This window comes from Falco rusticolus, chromosome 7, assembly GCF_015220075.1.
Source record: "Falco rusticolus isolate bFalRus1 chromosome 7, bFalRus1.pri, whole genome shotgun sequence".
Taxonomy (NCBI): Eukaryota; Metazoa; Chordata; class Aves; order Falconiformes; family Falconidae; genus Falco; species Falco rusticolus.
In genome coordinates, this window is record NC_051193.1 from 64,427,418 (window position 1) to 64,444,933 (window position 17,516).

At 45.0% G+C, this 17,516-nt stretch overlaps 1 protein-coding gene across 8 annotated transcripts in view; it reads left to right on the top strand.

The window, feature by feature from the left end:
• IFT43 (intraflagellar transport 43) overlaps nt 1–17,516 on the top strand; it is a 44,906-nt gene that overhangs the window by 4,390 nt on the left and 23,000 nt on the right. For 4 of the 8 annotated variants that reach the window (XM_037394253.1, XM_037394255.1, XM_037394250.1 and 1 more), the window contains exon 3: nt 11,057–11,124. In XM_037394253.1, the coding sequence (XP_037250150.1) occupies nt 11,057–11,124 (68 nt within the window). Of the gene's footprint in view, nt 1–456; nt 563–1,555; nt 1,587–2,444; nt 2,475–11,056; nt 11,125–17,516 lie in introns of all 8 variants that reach the window. The other 4 variants (XM_037394251.1, XM_037394248.1, XM_037394252.1 and 1 more) reach the window with 2 other exon arrangements.

Below are 17,516 nucleotides of genomic sequence, written 5' to 3' on the forward strand. Positions count from 1 at the left end.
GATGTGTTAACTTTTTACTCATCTTGATGCTATCAAGTTTCTGACAAAATTGGACAAACTTAAGCTGGTCGTGTTACTTGTATAATGGGAGGGGCCGATCACATAATGAGATCTGCTGAAGATCTTTGCTGTCCCATCTTACCAGGCCTTCTGGACACTTTTATAGAACAAAAGTCAAACTTTTTTTCACGGCTCTAACATCAGTGCATCCAACAGCCTGAATGCTGGCTTGATGATATCCACCAAAAGAAGCTGTTTGGCCAGGTTTAGATCTCTTGAGGAGATTGATTTGGAAAGCTGAGTGGAAAAGCCATTTTTTTAAAATGTATCAGCAAATTTTTCCTTTTCTGTGTCTTCTCTCAGCAAGGGTGAACTATTTGCTGTTCTGTAAGAAATCAGTATGCATGAATATTAAGTTATCCTGTTTCCACAGTCTGTTTTCTCTTCGTCCTACAGTGATGGGATTCCCCTGGGACCTTGTTCAAGACTTCCCTGGTTTCTACCTCTTGCAATCCCAGTGTGATGTTGCCGCTGTCTCTCTGGAAGCACTTTGTAGATCCTTGTGAGTGGAGATTGCTGTAATAGCCAGTGTGTCAGCCTGAAGGATGAGGGTTTTCCAGGCTGTGTTGAGAATATCTCCATGCGGGTAGGACAGGATCACTTTCACTTTGTGTAGGGGTTTGCCCCAAAAAATCAGATTCTAAGTTCCCTGCTGGTTCTCTTCCCCACATTTCACCACAGGCTGGGGAAAGGCTCTGTGCTTCCACTTCTGAAAATATGTTGTTCTCTTGTTGTCCTACGTGATATTTCTAAGCTTGCCTATGTACTTGTGGTCCGTGGGTGACAGTTAAAAAGTGAGCATTTCTGTGCTGTAAAAAAAATACCTTATTGAGGACAGATTCATGTAGACAGACAAAAGCTTGTGCCACCTCCACTGCATATTGGAAGGATATTAACACAGGTGAATTTTGCAAAGCACCTATTTGGACTTCCACCACCCAGCTTACAAACAGTCCTGGCAGTGATTCTTTAGGCTGACATCCAGGCATAGTTTAAATAGGACTTGGTTATTTAACCCAAGTGAATAAACAACTGTAAATCAATCGCTGAGGGTGAAATCCATGTGGCAGATTGCTCAAAGTAGTGGTTATTTAAATGCTTTTCTAACATGTGTTGTCCAGCTGGATTTCCTTCTGTGCTACTGCGAGTTCTGTACCACTTGGGCTCCATACATTCAGAGAAGCTTAGGTCATGTTGGGCCCCACAGAAGCCTTACTGCTCTTGGGTGTGTGAAGTCGTTGGTCCCTGGCTGACAGATACACACTTCCAATAGATTTTACCAGTTGGCTAAATCTGATCTCTTTCACACTGATCACTGATAGGGACGCTTCTGTACCCCAGCTGCCCTAAGCTGCATGTAGCTTCCCTCTGCTGCTGTCATGGTAAGACCTGTAAGACCAGATGACAGCACAGACACGAAGTCAACTCAGATACCAAACTCCTTTAATCAGAGATACATGCAATTTGTGAATCACATGGCTTCCCTCTTCCACAGGGGAGATGATGCAGTCCAGAAGAGAAGTCAGGTGGGTTAACGTAGTGTTTCTAGCCATCCTGTGCAGGGTCACGAGATACCCTAGATTTTTCTTCCTGAGTGATTCTAAACACGGTCTTTTCTAGGACAGCATAAAGTTTACCAAGTTGTTAACTGCCTCCTCCTTGCATTTGGTACCTAACAACTGGTTTTTGCCACTGCTCGTACTGGCAGTCTGCTCATCAGAAAGCTTCTCAACCAGTTTGCAGCTTTTGTAGTGATTAACAGGCTGCTTTCCTTGAGTTACTCATCTACCCCATAACTAAGCTACTCCCTTATACTATGTGGTTAGCTAAAGTTCATCTACTAAAGCTAATATGGTTGTCAGCTACGCCTGTCTTATGCTAACAGCTACAGCTCCTGCTCTTAGTGGAAGATCTCAGGTTGCCTTGAGAAACAGCTCCTGAAAAAAGGGCTGCAGCCTGCTACAGTATATAACCCCAATTTCTGGTCTCTGGCATGGTTGCAGAGCCTATCCATACAAATCTTTCTAGCATCCTACACACCTGAATAATTTGGGTTTTCTTGAGTTATATGGAGAAGGAACTAAGTCTGTTCTCATTCTCAGTTGGAGGTATTCATTTTCTTTAGTACGCATTTCAAGGTCTGATGGTTGGCAGACTTTCCTGCTGTTGCAGTCAAACAGACCCGCTTTATAGCGTCACAGTTGGTATGTGCATGGACTGTGGATATAACATCTTACAACAGTGGGATCAACTTTGTACTTTGTTCAAGTGAATAAGGTTGCAAAGCGTGTGCTGCAGGACAGCCATTCATGTCAATCTTCAAGCTATTTTGTGCATTCTTCCTTTTAACTTCTTTCTCTGTTTTTCCCTCCTGATCCTTCTAGGATGAAGACCCTGAGGAAAAGGTTGACCATGTAAGACTAGAGGCTTTCTAGGTAGATGCTGGCTTCTCTGAAGGGGACTAGGAGGACTAACCTAATCAAGTGTCTGGAGACTACCTTAAGTGGAGACTCTTGTATTGGAGAGTAAGACAAAGTTTGCCTCAGATGCAATGCCTTTCCTGCATCCTCTGTCCTATTGCTGTCAGGTTTTTTTATTGTCTTTTGTAACAGCTGCTCTTATCAGCTGCTGCATCTTGTTCTAAGGTCACAGATGTATATGTGGCCCTTAGGAAAGACACTTTATTTTCATTTAAAAGTCAGGGTGGCAATTAGCTTGTAGAGTACAAAACCTGACTGAGCCTGGAATTGCTGTCCAGTATGGTTAACTTGCTCCCACAACAGGAAAACTTGTCTTCAGAGATAATGAAGTCTTGCTGGTGCCCCAGAGGAGAAAGCCAGCCAGTAGTAACAAGGATGTGTGCCTTTGTATTTTCTATGGGTTTTTCCTTTTTACTGGACCAGCACTGGAATGCTAGTGTCTGTGGTTGATAGGATGGCATAGTGCTTCTTACCAGGCTCCTGTTACACAGAGAAAAGGAATACACATATCCTTTCTCATCCTGCAGCAAAGCTAAAGTACATCTCAACGTTCATTTGGCATTAGAAGCCAGGGTGGTGCTGTTCAGAACAACCTGAGAACTGGCACCTGTTTCTGGTAAAGTCTGTGAGCTAATTGTTTTGTACTCTTCCTATCCATGGCATTGGTGTTGGCCAGTTTTTCCTGGCTAGAATTGCTCTCTGTATATGCTAGACAATTAAAGCATCCTCTCCCATACTCTTTATTCCTTCTGCTGAAGCGCCAGTCCAGTGTTGGTAGCATAGTAGATTCCTCTGTGAAATTTAAAGCCCATAAAAGAAACCCCTATCACCCATCTCATTAATTCTGGCCTCAGAAGGGGACGCTCATCACAAGGTGTCAAGACTATTCAGATTATCTCAGTTTTCTCTTGGTACTGCTAGAGATTGTATTGTAGGAAAGATCCACTGGGTTTATTCATCAGTGATGGATGACTCAGGACTATGCCCAGAGCACTTTTCCATTTATCAGGCAAAGAGACCTTCCACTGATGGGTATAGTTTTGGGGACTGGTTACCCAATAGAAATTTTTCCTGATAATTGATCTAAACTTCCCCCCGCCCCCACTGGAACCAATCCTTATAGTCATTTCACTGGAACTAATTCTACCTCCATACAGTGCCCTAAATCATTGATTCCCAAGGTCTGCTGTACTGAGTGGTGGCTGGTCACATGCCACAGGCGGCTTCTTGCTCCTGGCTGCTAAATTTCATTAAAATAACTAAACTGATGTGACTCTTCCACATGAGCAATTGTTGTTGCTTCAGGGATGTTATGCAATGGTGCCTGGCAAGGAGATTTTCCTTGCTATGAAGCGATCCCTGCTTTGAAACCCCTCTTGTCTGGCTAATTCCTGCACCCTTTATTCAGGCTTATGCTCTTAAGCATCACAGTCACACTTTATAGTATTTTTCCTTTTGTAAATGCCTGTGAAGGGTAACAAAACGGTTAACTGAGCATTCAGAAATCTGACTGGTCAGTAAGCTACTTGTAACTTACAGTACTATATGCTTACAAACTTCTGTTAATTGTATCCTAAGTCTCTTCCAAACCAGTTGTTAGCGGAGCTTTATATTATAAAGTGTGATCCAAAACTTGTTGCAGTATATCCCTCCCTTAGTCATTGCCTGGCCAAGCTGAAATACTTGGCTCCTTGAATCATTTGTCCGAAGTTGGCCCCTTCGTCCCCCTGATGGCTCATGTAACCCTTCTCTGAACTCCCTTTGGGCTGAGCTGAGTGTTACAATCTGAACTCTTCCTGGATTTCGTCCCTTTCCTCTTGCTGTGCTGAAGATACTTTGTGGCTGCCTGAATACTAGCAAACAGCCCCATCTGGGCCGTCAGTGTGAAGGTACCTGCTGAAGTCCTGCCCTCCAGCCATCTTCCTGCTCTGAGACTTGTTTTGCATCCCCTGGCAAACCACTCATCTTGGATCTGAATTTTTGCCAGTTGAATCACTCATTTGGCTGCACCTTCCAAGGCAGCCTGGGACATTTAGCCAAAGGCTGTAAGGCTGATCAATAGTATAATAAAGGGTGTATCCTAATATCTGAGTTAATTTGCAGAGGCAGAATAGGCAGGAGGAGTATGAACGTGGTTGTGAGCCAAGATTTTGCTGGGTTCTTTTCCTGGATTTGCCACGCAATCGCTCTGGGGCCTTGGAGAAGTTCCTCTTCTAGTTTGCTTTAGTCCCTGTCTGAAAGGAGGGCTAGAACTTTATGCAGAAGAACCATGGGGATTCCCTAAACGCAGATCCACAGGGCAATTGAGATGCCTTATCCTCGCAGCAAAATCCACAGCCTGTGTTAGGTGCCTGTGTAGTATGTAGACAATCTCAGGATGGCTGGGGACCCGGTGTGTCTGAAGCCCTGTCCTTCGGTGGCGTTATGGCCCCACTGGGGTGGCGCTGGGACCGCATGTCCCTGCACTAGCAGTGATCCTGATCCCTGTGCTGTGTTTTGTAGCCTTCAGCAGTGGAGCAGGGCTTTTCCTTGCCTTTGGGGACCTCCAGGGATGGAGGTGTTAATTTTGATGTTGAAGCCACGTGCTTTATACAACTTTTAAACCCACCATCTCCTTTCCAAACTGGAGGGTGCTGATTTTTTTGTCCTCTTCCTCCTAAAAAATGTATCAAATAATGTTTTCTACCTCCCTGGAGAATATTATATATTATGACAAAGCTATGAGCTGTTCTGGGTCTGAGAAGGTTCAGTCCTTTTTCCTGAAGCACTCTGCTTTGCAAATGGGACTAAAAGAATTTTTGGGCTGCAGGGAAGGACTTTGTAACTGAAGGCAGCAACATTTCAGTGGGAAGGCATCTGTTCCAGTCCTCGTGAGTCCAGCCGGGACCTCATTCTCTAGTTGTGCTTAGGTAGACATGCTGTAGGTAGTCTCAGGGTCCTTCATGGACTAAAGCAGGGAGAGCATCTGATTTCTGACTCTTAGCTGGGTGGGTGCTGACCTGTGTGGCTCTGTATCAGTCAAAGTTTGAGTGATGACATGCTTTAAGGCAGCAATAGGAAAGAGGATTTGAGGATCTGACCTTTCGAGAGGGGACAACTAAGGCTTTTTGTAGTTTTAGTTCCCAGTGCTTTTAAACCAACGTGGGTGGAAAAATGGGCTGTTGCTGTTTAAGAGATTTAAGAGATGATGTCAGGTACAATTGTTTTCAATGAATATTTATTGGAAGAACAACTAGCAAAAAAATAAGGACCTGAAATAGGAAGCCGGTTGTGGACTTACGTTGCTAAGTTGCCCAGTTCAGTGGGGTGGTTTGAGTGAGTGTGTTTGAATCTTAAAATATAGTGCAGGATGATGCAGAGATCTCCTGGTGAGAAGCAACCTGCACTCTGCCCGGGGAAGTACCAGCTGGTTACCAGAAGCACCCAAAGCTAGGCTGCTTCCAGATCTGAGCTGACTCACACGTATCCTGCTTGCAGGTGTGTCTGCACCTGTGGTGTAGACATGGCCTGGGGCTTGATATGATCTGGGCCTTTAATCAGAGCGGTGTTTTCCTGACCCAGTTCTTACCCTCGCGCAGTGGTTGGCACCCAGCTCCAAACTCTCATTCCATTGTCTGGTCCGGTCTGGATCTGCACAGCAGCCAGCCCCCAAGTGTTCTTCCCCGTGTTCCCTGACACTTAGAAATGTGTGACTGGGGAGCCCAGCACTGGCTGCACTTAGCTAGCTGAGTGCTTACTGAAGGACCTTAATTTTGTAAAAGTAATCACAGTGGTTTAGGCACTGCCCAGCCACTCTAGTTCAGAGAGTTTGTGACCTAAGAGGTTGTGTGTAATTGTAATGCCATCCCTTACAACCCGTTTTGTATCTACAGCTTGCATTGAAGTAAGATCCTAGAGAGTGTTGGTGTGTGGCTGGGACAAGAATTTCCTATTCCCAAAGACCTTGCAGTCTGAATGCATTGTTTTCCTCTAGCGTCCTGTTCTCCCGTGATCTTCAGCTTGCAGAAGGGCCCTCACCAGGGGCTAGCTGCACTTTGTATGCAGCACGTTGCCAGGGTTTTGCCTTCTTAGGCATGGAGTTGGGAGTGGGGTGGATTGGCAGCAGATAGCTTTTGAAGCAACTGGCATCTCTGAGATCCTGGGAGGGTTCTCTGAAGCAGAATTTCCTGTAACTGTTGCATGTTGTGAATGCCCTCTCATCTGCGTGTTTGTCCTGGGCTGAGCTGAATTTGTGATGTCCCAGAGTTTCTGTCATCTGTTTGGATTCCTGCATTGAGCTACTAAACACCCTCCACCGAAGGGAACCAGCATCCAAGGAAGCACTGACTTTTTTACCTGCTTCCATTTTACAGGGATTGCTGCTTTTTTTCCCAGTGGTCTTCTGGTTGCTTGTAGAAGTGCTTGGACTCCCAGCTTGTTCCTGGGGACCGCTCGGCTGGAAGTTGGCCAGATTCTCCAGGAGGAATCTCAAAAATGCAGCTGAACTTTTGTTCCCTAATTAGGCCAACTTCCCCAGTGTGAGCCCCAGCACTGCATGGGCTGGAGCTCCCCAAGGCCTTGCGCTGCCTCTCTCCCGTGCACCCCGAGTGGCTGGCTAGTAGGGCAGTTATTTCCAGCTTTCCGAGCTTATCTACTAGCCTTTTGATGACATCTACTAAAATAGCATTTCTAGTCAGCCATGTTTCCCAGCTTTTCCACTAGTATCCTTCCTGCTTGGCTACCTTGATGTGGATCAGGGACGATCCCATCGAAAATAATTTTATGAGGAGCTTTTCCTTTTCCGCACATTTATTCCATGCTTTGAGTATTCCTGGACCCACCTGAAGGCAGCAAAAGAACTGTAGGAGTGGTGGAGGTGGATGGGAGCGTGTCTGACAGGATGTAGCACAAGGTAGTAGCAAACTGTGTGAGGGGTGTTCATGCCTGGGGGGGCTGGAGGGGCGCTTCCCTGGAACTGTGGGTTGTGAGAGGGCTCTACCTGGTAACCCCTGGCTCAGAGAATCAGATTGCTGTGTGCTGGCCTTCACTGTTTTCACGCAGGGGAGAGCAGTAACTCTTGAGACAGGTTAAGGTGCCAAATCCTTGCCTGCAATATGACAGTTTTCCTGGCAGGCACACGTGTAAGCTGACTAGGTAGCTGCCGTTGGTTGAGGGAAGAAATTCTTGGTAGCTCTTTAACGATATGAGCTGCTGCTTTACCTGCTGATGACAGAGAATATGTGAAGCCCCCTGAGAACTTTTTCTGTCTTGATAGCACTTCCCCTAGTAAAGGATGGTCAGTGACCGTTAGAGAAGGACAGTTTGGGGATGAAATGGAAATCCAGTATTTTCTGCTAGGCATTTAAGACATGCAGAAATCCTTGGAGGGTATTCATTAAAATCAGATGCACTACTTGAACCATCCGTGGACATGATAAAGAGGGCTAGCAGAGATGGGTTGTTCTTTGCAAAAAAACGAGGCTTTGATCTGGGAATTGAACCCTTTTTGATATCATATATGCTCTGAGATCGGTATAGATTGTAAGCGTTACGTGGCTGCTCAGAGACAGTGGGGTTATTTGACTTACAGCTCCTTAATTGGCAGCAGTCAAAACTAATTCATCAGGCCTGTTTGTGGAGATTTGCTTTTCCTCGGTCAGGGGAGCCTCAGGCAACGTGCTGGAGAAGAGGAAAGTCGAGACTGGCCATACTTCTTTCTTTCCGCTCCATGGTCAATACTGGATAAAAACAAGGCACCTACATACTGTACAAAATCTCACAGTGTTTGTATGTTGAGCAGAACATAGATCCTGCACATTTTAGGAGATGTAGTATATGACAGAAAAATTATGCGTCCTCTGTTGCGCACTGTCAATGTCATTTGAGTCCCTGCTTCCCTGCACAGAGTGCTCACAGTTTCAAAGGAGTTGTTATGTTGATGAAGGTAAATTAATCTGTATTTCCAGACCCACCTGAGAATCTGAGGGACCCAGTATGCCCATAATCTGCCTGTGTCGTGGTAGGTCCTAGAAGAAACTGCTGGACCCTCCCTCAGGATCCAGAGTCACACAAGGTAGTTGCTTCCATGAGGGAAGCAACATCCAACTAGCTACCTTCAGAACTGCAGACATGATCTGACAAGTAGCCTGGAAATTTCTGCCTTAATGGGGAAGCCAAATTGGAATTCTAAATCTGTCTGATAAGAAAGGCCCTGACTACATATAAAGAAGAAGGTAGAGTTCCTACTTTAATGCAGGTGAGATGGAATTCAGGCCAGTCATTTTTCAAAGGAAGAGATAAAATACTGATCATGGTGGTAGTATGAAAGTGTTGGTGAGGAGTGTGGCCTAAGAAATACTGGAAAAGTGCCTTCACAAAAATGGTGAACTAGATCTCTAGAAAAAATAAAATAAAAGGCTCAGACCATTGGCAGTGTTCCTTGAAAAAGGGACGATCTGCAGAAACTAAGGTAGAGGACTTCTGGAGATAAACAACTGACAAAACTTAAGTGGAAAAGCAAACCACAGCAAGCAAGAGGTTAGTTGTGTTAGTTGTGAAAGAGACTGAGCAGCAAGAGCCAAGAGACAACACTTGTCAGGAGCTGGTGGCATCTCAAGTGTTTTGAACACCAGACTGTTTGGGTGTATAGCTCAGCTTTGCATTCAGGAGCGTACATAAAAATCTTGTCCAGGATACAACACATAGGCACAAACAAGTTCTGATCATTTCAAGCCCCCAGTCTTTCTCACCAAAAAGATGTGTTCAGGAGCACACTTGCTCCATTACAGAGGAACAATATCCTCTGTTTCGGATCTGCTTCATCTGGGGTTGACGTTCTTCCTACTTTCTGCCTCAAGTTCTTGCTTGCAGCTGCAATGTCCCTACCTGTCACCATGTTATGGCAATGCGTTCTCAATTGTAAATTATGCTGAGGTTTTGGAAATGTGAAAGTATATGAAGGTAAGTTTATTTACTTGACAAAAATGCATGTGGCATGTGACCTTATTGCTGCACTTTCCAGGCAACTAGCAAAGAAAAGCTATTTATCCTCAGCTGACAGTTAACATTGCCTTTCCTGTTACTAGTGCTCCTGTAGGCACTTCAAAAAGAATTACCTGATTTATTGCAAGAGGAATAAAAGACCTGTAGGTATATGTGAGGTGTTTGTCAGGGTCTGACAGACATTCAGGGTTGCCTGGTGTGTATGATCAATGGGAAGACGTTACAATATTGGCAAGACACTGGAATCAAACCCTTGGATGCCATGGAATCGTGCCCTGTGCAAAGACTGGGGCAGTCATTCTTGTCACCTTCTGATCTGGAGTGTCCTGCTTGAGATACCTTTGATCTGAAGGCTAGTTTTGATGAGGGAATTACGTTGCAGGTGCCATTGGAATGCCCTGGACTTGCCTTCAGCCTTACGACCCAGGTTCTTTGGTGACATTTGTGTAGCTCCATGCACCTTTGCAAGGAGTTGTGAGGCTGTGTGTTGGGAACGTGGCCTGCTGGCTGCCAGAGGGATGGTGTCAGGGCAGGAGGGAGGGGGGTTGTTTGCACGGGAAGGATCGGTGTGGGAGGGAGTGTGTTTTTGGGGTAGGGGTGTGTGTAATGGGAATGGGGATGTTTACGTGGGCATGCACACCCATATGTGGTGTGTTTTTCCCCTTTTTCCTGGGCTCTGGGTGTGTCCAGATCAACTGAATTCGAAATGCTCCTTTTTTGGCACTGTAGCCTCTTCTCTGGTTTGGCATCTTAAGAATCTGGGGGAATCATTTAAAGATCAGAAAACTCCATTCACTTGGGCCCCTGAAGGCTTCACATTCTGTGACATGGTCATTCCAGTCGACTGAGCTCTGTCCCCTGCGGATGAGCCCGTATAAGGAGGCTGTTTCCTGCGTTCCGTGCTCCCTGCCTGTCCCTCTGCCCTCCTGTGCTCCCTTTGCCGAAGAAAGCTGGTATTTTGGGACTGCAGCTCCTGCCTCATTCCTGCTCCTTGTTTATTTTCGGAGGATGACTATTTTTGCTCCTATCGGGGAGCTATGCAGGGTCGTGCCCCCTCCCTGCAGCAGGCAGTGGCTGCCCCTGGCAGGGTCTCTTCAATTCCCACACTCACAAACAATGCTTCTGCTTCAAGAAATAAACACCGGAGACCCCTACCATCAGGGGTTAGTTCAACCCCTTCCTCATCTGTGGCAAGAGGTAATTTGGCTTTGGCTCAGAGTTGACCCCACCACACATGCAAGGTCCTCTCTGTCAAATCAAAAATCCTCATGAGTCACCCAGGTCATTCCCGTTCTTAATAAAAGCTGTGGGAGCCACCTGTGTCCCTCCCCCCCCCCCCCCCCCCCCCCCCCCCCCCCCCCCCCAATCATTCCAGCTTGGACTTCTTTGCAGTTACCTTTTTTCCCTGGTTTGGGACATCTTTTACCCAGTCATCTTTTCTCATGATCACAGGTCCCTGTAACCCATCTCTGGTGTCTTAATTGACTTTGTGTTGACTGGAGCTGGCTGTAATGTGTCTCTTCTCTTTATTAAAGGGTCCACCACCTAAACCCCCACGCCGGCAAGGAGGCTGGGCAGATGATCCTGTACTGGCATCTACCAAGTGAGTCCTCACCTTTTTCCTTACTAAGAGGGGCTTAGGCATGGATTAAGTGAACATCACTAGTTGGACTTTGCTGTCACAGGCATTGGAACGGTTTTTCTGGATCTTATAGATGGCCTGTGTCTCCAATGTCATTGCAGCTCCTTCAAAGCATTTGAAATATTGCTCTTGCTTGGTTCCACTGGCTAATGCTCTTTATAAATTGGCCTGGTGGGGCTCAGAACTGTGTACATGTGCTGTCTGCCAGAGGCAGTGTATTCCTCACCTGGTACAGTAACTGGAAAGAGTCAAGAACATAATAAGCATGTTAAATGCAGGAACTGGGAGGGGAGGATTTGACTGGTTGCGTCCTTTCCAGGAGAGTGACACATGACAGTGCCCCACTGACAAGAATGCAATGATCAGTTCAGGATTTACTGATCAGCCTTGACAGTAAAGGTGAAATTTGTCAATGTGTATGTGTGTATGGGGTTATGGTATAATGGAGATGAACGAAGGTGGTCAGCGAGAAGAGATGGGAGGAAAAAAGTATATAAAGTGTAGAGTGTAGGTTGAGAAGCCTGATGTTTGTGAAGGACACCTAAGGGAAAGGAAAAATCTGGGCATGGTAACAGAATCGTTATGAAAACTAAAGGACAGTTCAGACTGGGAGGAGATGACTTCGTTTCAAGTTCTTTTGTTATTTTTCAAGCTGTAGAGTTGTGCTGGTGGTGTATTTCCTATTCACAGAGCTGAAGGGCTCAGTCATGGAGTGGTGTGAGATTGCTTGTGTACATTAAGGCCTGTAGTAAGAGTATATATGTTTGGACATATACTTTGGAGGCATTCTGATTTATGGAAAAGTTACATATTTTCTTTCCTGGAACCCCGAGAATTCTGGAGGGGACATCCAGAAACCTGTTACATGGTCAGTATTTCTTGGGAAGTGAGCAAGGCGGTCTGTATTCTGGGGTAGCCTTTCAGGAAAACAGTACTTTTCTGGGAAAATCATCATTCTGTTTGTCTCTGAAGAATAAATCGGCTGAAAATCTGGAGACTGGACTAAAGCAAAGGAATAAAGATCTCAGCCTGAATTCCTTCTGTTCCTCTCCAGTTTAACTCTGATAACGTTATTAGTTTTCATAGGCTGGGTGCAGCTAGAAGTTGCCATTGCAAAGATGTACCTACCTCAGGGTTATAAAAGAAATGCCATCAGTGATCCTGGATCTTCGTAGGACCCAGCAGAAGCTTTATGGAAGTGCGACAGCATAGAACACGGGTGAATTGCATTGTTTAGGAAAAATAAATTATGTAATTGTTGGCTAGGTGAAGGACTGGATTGGAGGTGATACAGTTATTCAGGGCTGTGCCTAACGTGCCCTGAAGGACAGTGCACAGGTTCCTAATGTAACAGCACTGTGCCATGTGCTAATTTAGGGTGTTTTCCACTGTTTGCCATTAGCCTCATGAGATAGATTTGGAGCAGTAGCTGTCAGTGGTGCTTCTCCAGCATCCCAGTTGCGTGGTTTACAGATAGAGCAGGTGTCTGGAGTAGCTGCTTGTATGAGGTTGGACACAATTCAGCTGAAGAAGCAGAACAGGAGATGGAGGGCTGCAGACCATTCCACCTGTGAGACCCTGCAGATGGAACACGAGGTCAAGATGTGTCCCTTGCTCAGTCATGCATACAATATCATGTAATACCTGACGGTATTCTTTTCATTTGTGTTAAGAGCCTTTATTGAATTAATTTTGTGAAGGGGAGGTTTGTTCTGCCTTTATTTAGTCATGTGAGGTACAAGGATTTTGTACAACTAGTTCTCCTGTCTTTTGTTTCCTTCAGCTGTGTATTCTGCCCAAGCTGATCTCTCTCCTTCTCTCCCTTAAAAAAGTCTGAGATGCTGGCCTGTAAGGCTGTCTTTGTGACACATCCCAGAGTAAAGCTTTCATGTGAAAAGTCTGAGTCATCGGCTGATGTCATGCCACTGTTGCTGTAGCTCTGTTGTTTTTGTTTTCTCAGGCTCTATCTCCCCACAGCTTTTCAAACAATTTGACTCACTTTGGAAGCCCATCAAGTTAACTTGCTCCAGTTTCAGTAGTGTTGCTGTAGTTAGAATGACATGCTTCTATTGATACATCTGATGTAGGTATAAGCACTTTTATGCCATTGTAACTGAGCCTACACTTGGGAACTGTAATGCTTTAAGTAATTTTGTTTTCAGAACTAACAGTGTTAAAATCTGGGATATTTTCGTTTTGTGGTTGTTTTTTTTTCTTTTTTTTTTTTTTTACTTAGGAAGGATGAGCAGAGTGGCTACATTTACGTTTTCTGTGTTGAGTAAATATATTGTGGATCAGATGGGATACTGCAGCCACTTGTGCAATGTTCTTGTAGCTGTTTATGTGTTAGTCTCTCCCCATTTGAAGTCCAGGTTTTTAGTTCTGTTTCTGACAGATTCAGCCAGTTGCAACTGCACACTTGTTGCTTTTTCTGCAGGGATAATTAAAGTCTTTTCTGCTGTGTTTCTAGTTCAGAGTCTTCTCAGTGTGGAATGATCACTTGAAATTGTTCTTTTTGTTTCCATTTTGGCACATGCTAGAGTAGAATTTAATTGACGACCTGTTTTTCTAACTTTGCTGCTCTGTCTTAGTCCCCTACCTGCCCAGCTCCTGTCATCCCTAGGTAAACTTGCAAATATTCTCACCATCTTGCCGATTCTTTACATCAGACTGCTGCTGTCTCAGACTGTTGTAAGATAGGAAGAGGAGGAGGGACCTTAAAGTTTTCCAGCCCGTAATTAGTTTTGAAATCTTTGCACAGATGGTGTGCAAGTAGGATAAAGTATTTTATTATGAGTTCCCATAGCATTTACAAGTGTCAGATATTTAAATTCCTGAGAACTATCAAAGTGCGGTTGTTTACTGCTAAGTTTTCAAGTGTCAAGCATGGAAAAGATTCCTTTGGACTCCCAGTACCTCTGTAGAACAGCTGTCATTGCTAGGAGTCCCATTTTGTAAATCTGGATAATGATGAAGGCTGTAGTTAAGTGTCTGAGCAAACACTCAGACTGGTTCTCTGCAATCGGCAAATAAACGGTGCAGAGTAGTGACAGAAGAATCTTTTTTCTTTGCTGATGGGGACCTCTGCATCTGAATCTGCTGTATTTATTGAAATTTGTACTCAGAGAGAAGAATCAGTCTCCATGAGAAGAGGCAGTCCCATTGCTGCCCCAGCAATATTCTGGCCCCAGTATTAGAGGAAAGGGGACCAGCCAAGAACCAAAGGCAGCCACTTGGGGCCTAGTACCCTGCTGAGATTACGTAAATAATAGTAATTACAGCTGGATTTGCTACAGAAGCAGCTCTCTAACCACTGGATGGAGCCCAAGTGCCATTCTGAACGCTGTGCTGATGTCCTTAATGACATCGGTGTTGACACTTGTGACAAGCAAAGCAGAGGTTTATTGTCAGGTTATCTCATGCATCAGAAGGAAGAAACACAAAGTGCCTGCCAATGGGAAAAGGAAAAGGGAACTCAGTTTTGCATGCTGGTGAGGATTTGACACAGGAGAGGTGCTTCCAGGGTCCATTTAATCCCAGCTTCTGCTGATCTCATCTATCTGACTTTCCTGATAGAATTTCTTCCATTTTTCTCTCTATTAGTATCTTCATTTCTTTGCTTCTGTCAAAAATTAACTATCCCAGCTGAAACCAGGACAGCTTCTCGGGACACTTCCAGTTTACTTGGGTTCTTGATCCCTCTGGTTTTGCAGTCAACCCCTTAAAATTCATACAGTTCTGCAGACAGCAGCTAGGGTTGTTGTGGAAAAAAAGCACAGCTCGTTTCAGGTGGCCCTGCAAGCAAACACGAGTGCTGCTTTCAGAAGGAAGTTCCTTCCAGTGCCTGCACATGTACCTCCTTTCTTCTACAGGGATCGTGGCAGTTTAGCAACAGATGCTCCAGCTGCAACTAAAATGTCTTCTTTCTGGCTGATAGGTTATACGGAGTTGGAATAATCAGGCTTTGTTTAGGAAAATGACCATGCTGAAGTATTTTGGAACAGAAGTGGTGGTGCAGTGTCCAGGAATAGATTTAACAGGAGGCAAATATTAAGGGCCCGTAGGAAGGGAGGGGGGATGCAGTCAGCGTGACCTTTAGAGCAGGGTAACCCAGCCTCTGTGTAGATACCATGTAGGGCTCCGGGGGGTGGGCAATGATGAGATTGCACCCTGGAGCTGGTGGAAAGTTATTTAAGAGATTAAGGGGGTTTATGATTCAAAGTCTCTAGAGGTAAGCAAAGTTAAAAACCTCCTGTTTCAAAAATACGGGCTTAAACTATCCTGTGGTATATCTATACGAAATGACCCCTGAGAGTGCCCGTTTTATAGAACCTGTAGCCATCCCTGTCTTGCAAATGGGAGTAGTAAAGTGCTCATGAGTTTCTCTGTCTGACATGGTAGGGGACGCTTGTGTCATTGCTTCTGCCCTCCGCTCCCCGTCCAGCAGTGCCGAGGTAAATCTCAGGCTGGGCTTCCCTGTGACACTGCCGTGTCAGCAGCCTGGCTGCGGGGAAGATGGCAGGCTCACCCTGCATCTTGCAGCCATCTGTGGGTGTCCTCAATGATGTGAAGAGCATAGCCACAAAGGATCAAGGCTGCCAAGTGAGGGGGCACAACTTAGAAGGAGAAGAAAGAAAAGGAAGTCTGATTAAGTTTTGTCTTGAAGTGTCTGTTTTTGGGTTTGTCCCTGCATTGATCTGCAAGGGAATGAGGCAAGTAATGGCCCCTTGGGGACCTTCAGGACTTTCCTCTCAATGTCAGCCGTCATTTTCAATCACCCTCTCCCTCCCAGCCATTAATTTTGGCCCAGGATCATGGGGACTTGTCCATCTATCACTCCTAATTGACACTAAATGATCTGTCAGTTTATTGATGAACGGCAGGAGTGGAATTGTCACAATATATTTTACTTTCTAACAACTCCTCCTGACAATTTTACCTTGTCCATCTCACTCTCCTCACATAAATCTCCATTGGCCTCTCATTCCTTCTCTTGGGCTGATCTGGTGCCAGCCGCCTCCATGCCATCGGCACGCATCAAGGACATCAAGATGGCGGTAAGCTGCAATGTGCAGGCCCAGGGTGGGTTTTTTTTTTCCTCTCCACCCCCCCCCACCTTTTTTTTTTTTTTTTTAATAGGCTGGATGTTCCAGGAATGCTAACAGGCTCTTGTCCTCTTGTCCCTCCATGTCATTGCTGGGGTGAGCTCTCCTTGGTGTTTCTGTTTAGACTGAGTAAAGATAACTGGCAGAAAAAGGAAAGTCCCTAAAAGACAGAAGAGTCACCTGAGAATCCCTCAGTACCATGGCTGTGATGGAATTTTTTTTTCCTTTTAATCCTGCTTAGTGTGACTTGCAAGGGTTTCCTGCAAAGGGAAAATGCTAGACTTGTGCCCATTCCTGTGTCTTTGCAGTGCCCAAAGGAGCCTTTTTTCTTGTTTTTTCTTTTTCTTTTTCCTTCTTTCTTTCTTTTTTTTAAGCTAGACTTCTGTTTATATTGTCTCTTTTAGTTAAATTTTCTTTGACTTCTTTTTCCTGAAGGACACTGGGCAATGGAAGAAGGATTTCTTCCTTCCTTCCTTCCTACAATAGTAGGGTTGTAGCCTCTTGCTCCCCTAGAAAATGAAGCCTGCATGACAAAAACTGAGCAGGAGTGTGACGTTTCTGGTAGCAGTCCATGTAAGCTGCTGAGGTGGCAGTGTGCTCAGGGTGAAGTCTCTTTGATCTTTTTGATTGAGGACAAAGCATCTTCCTTTCTTAGTTCTATTATCTCCAAGGAATTTACCAGCAAATTCAGGGGATATTATCCTTCCTGTCCCAAATACTTCTAGTTTAAAAAAGCAAAACCCTCATGAAAAAGACATGCAACTTGCAACCCTTTTGAGTCTGTCAAAGCCAAGGCTAAAAATTTGTCCGGCCTTTGTAGGTCACCTCTAATTTGGCTGTGAAGTCTAGCTTAATGCAGTTTACCTGTGGAAAGAGACCTAAGATGACCTGATCTACTTGCTTGGCCCTATTTCCCCCTCCCCCCATCCCCCTCCCCATATAACCCCTCTACTGTTCTCAAGTTCTTAATCCAAGTTCTTAAAATATCTTCTTTCAGAAGCTGTTGCTCTCAGATGACAGCACAAGGTGCCATTTAGCAATAAACACCTCGTTCTTTCTAGTGTTTTTCATTGAAATGGTTTCAGTGAGGCCCATCACAAGTAAAAAGTCTTTGGCCTGTTTCTTCTCTGTTGTGGGCTTTGAAGGAAAAAAAAAAAAAGGAAAAAAAAAAAAGAAACATCCTTAGATACTTTTTCTTTGCATTCTAGTTCTCCTTTAGCAGTCAGTTCTTCCATGTAACCATGAGGA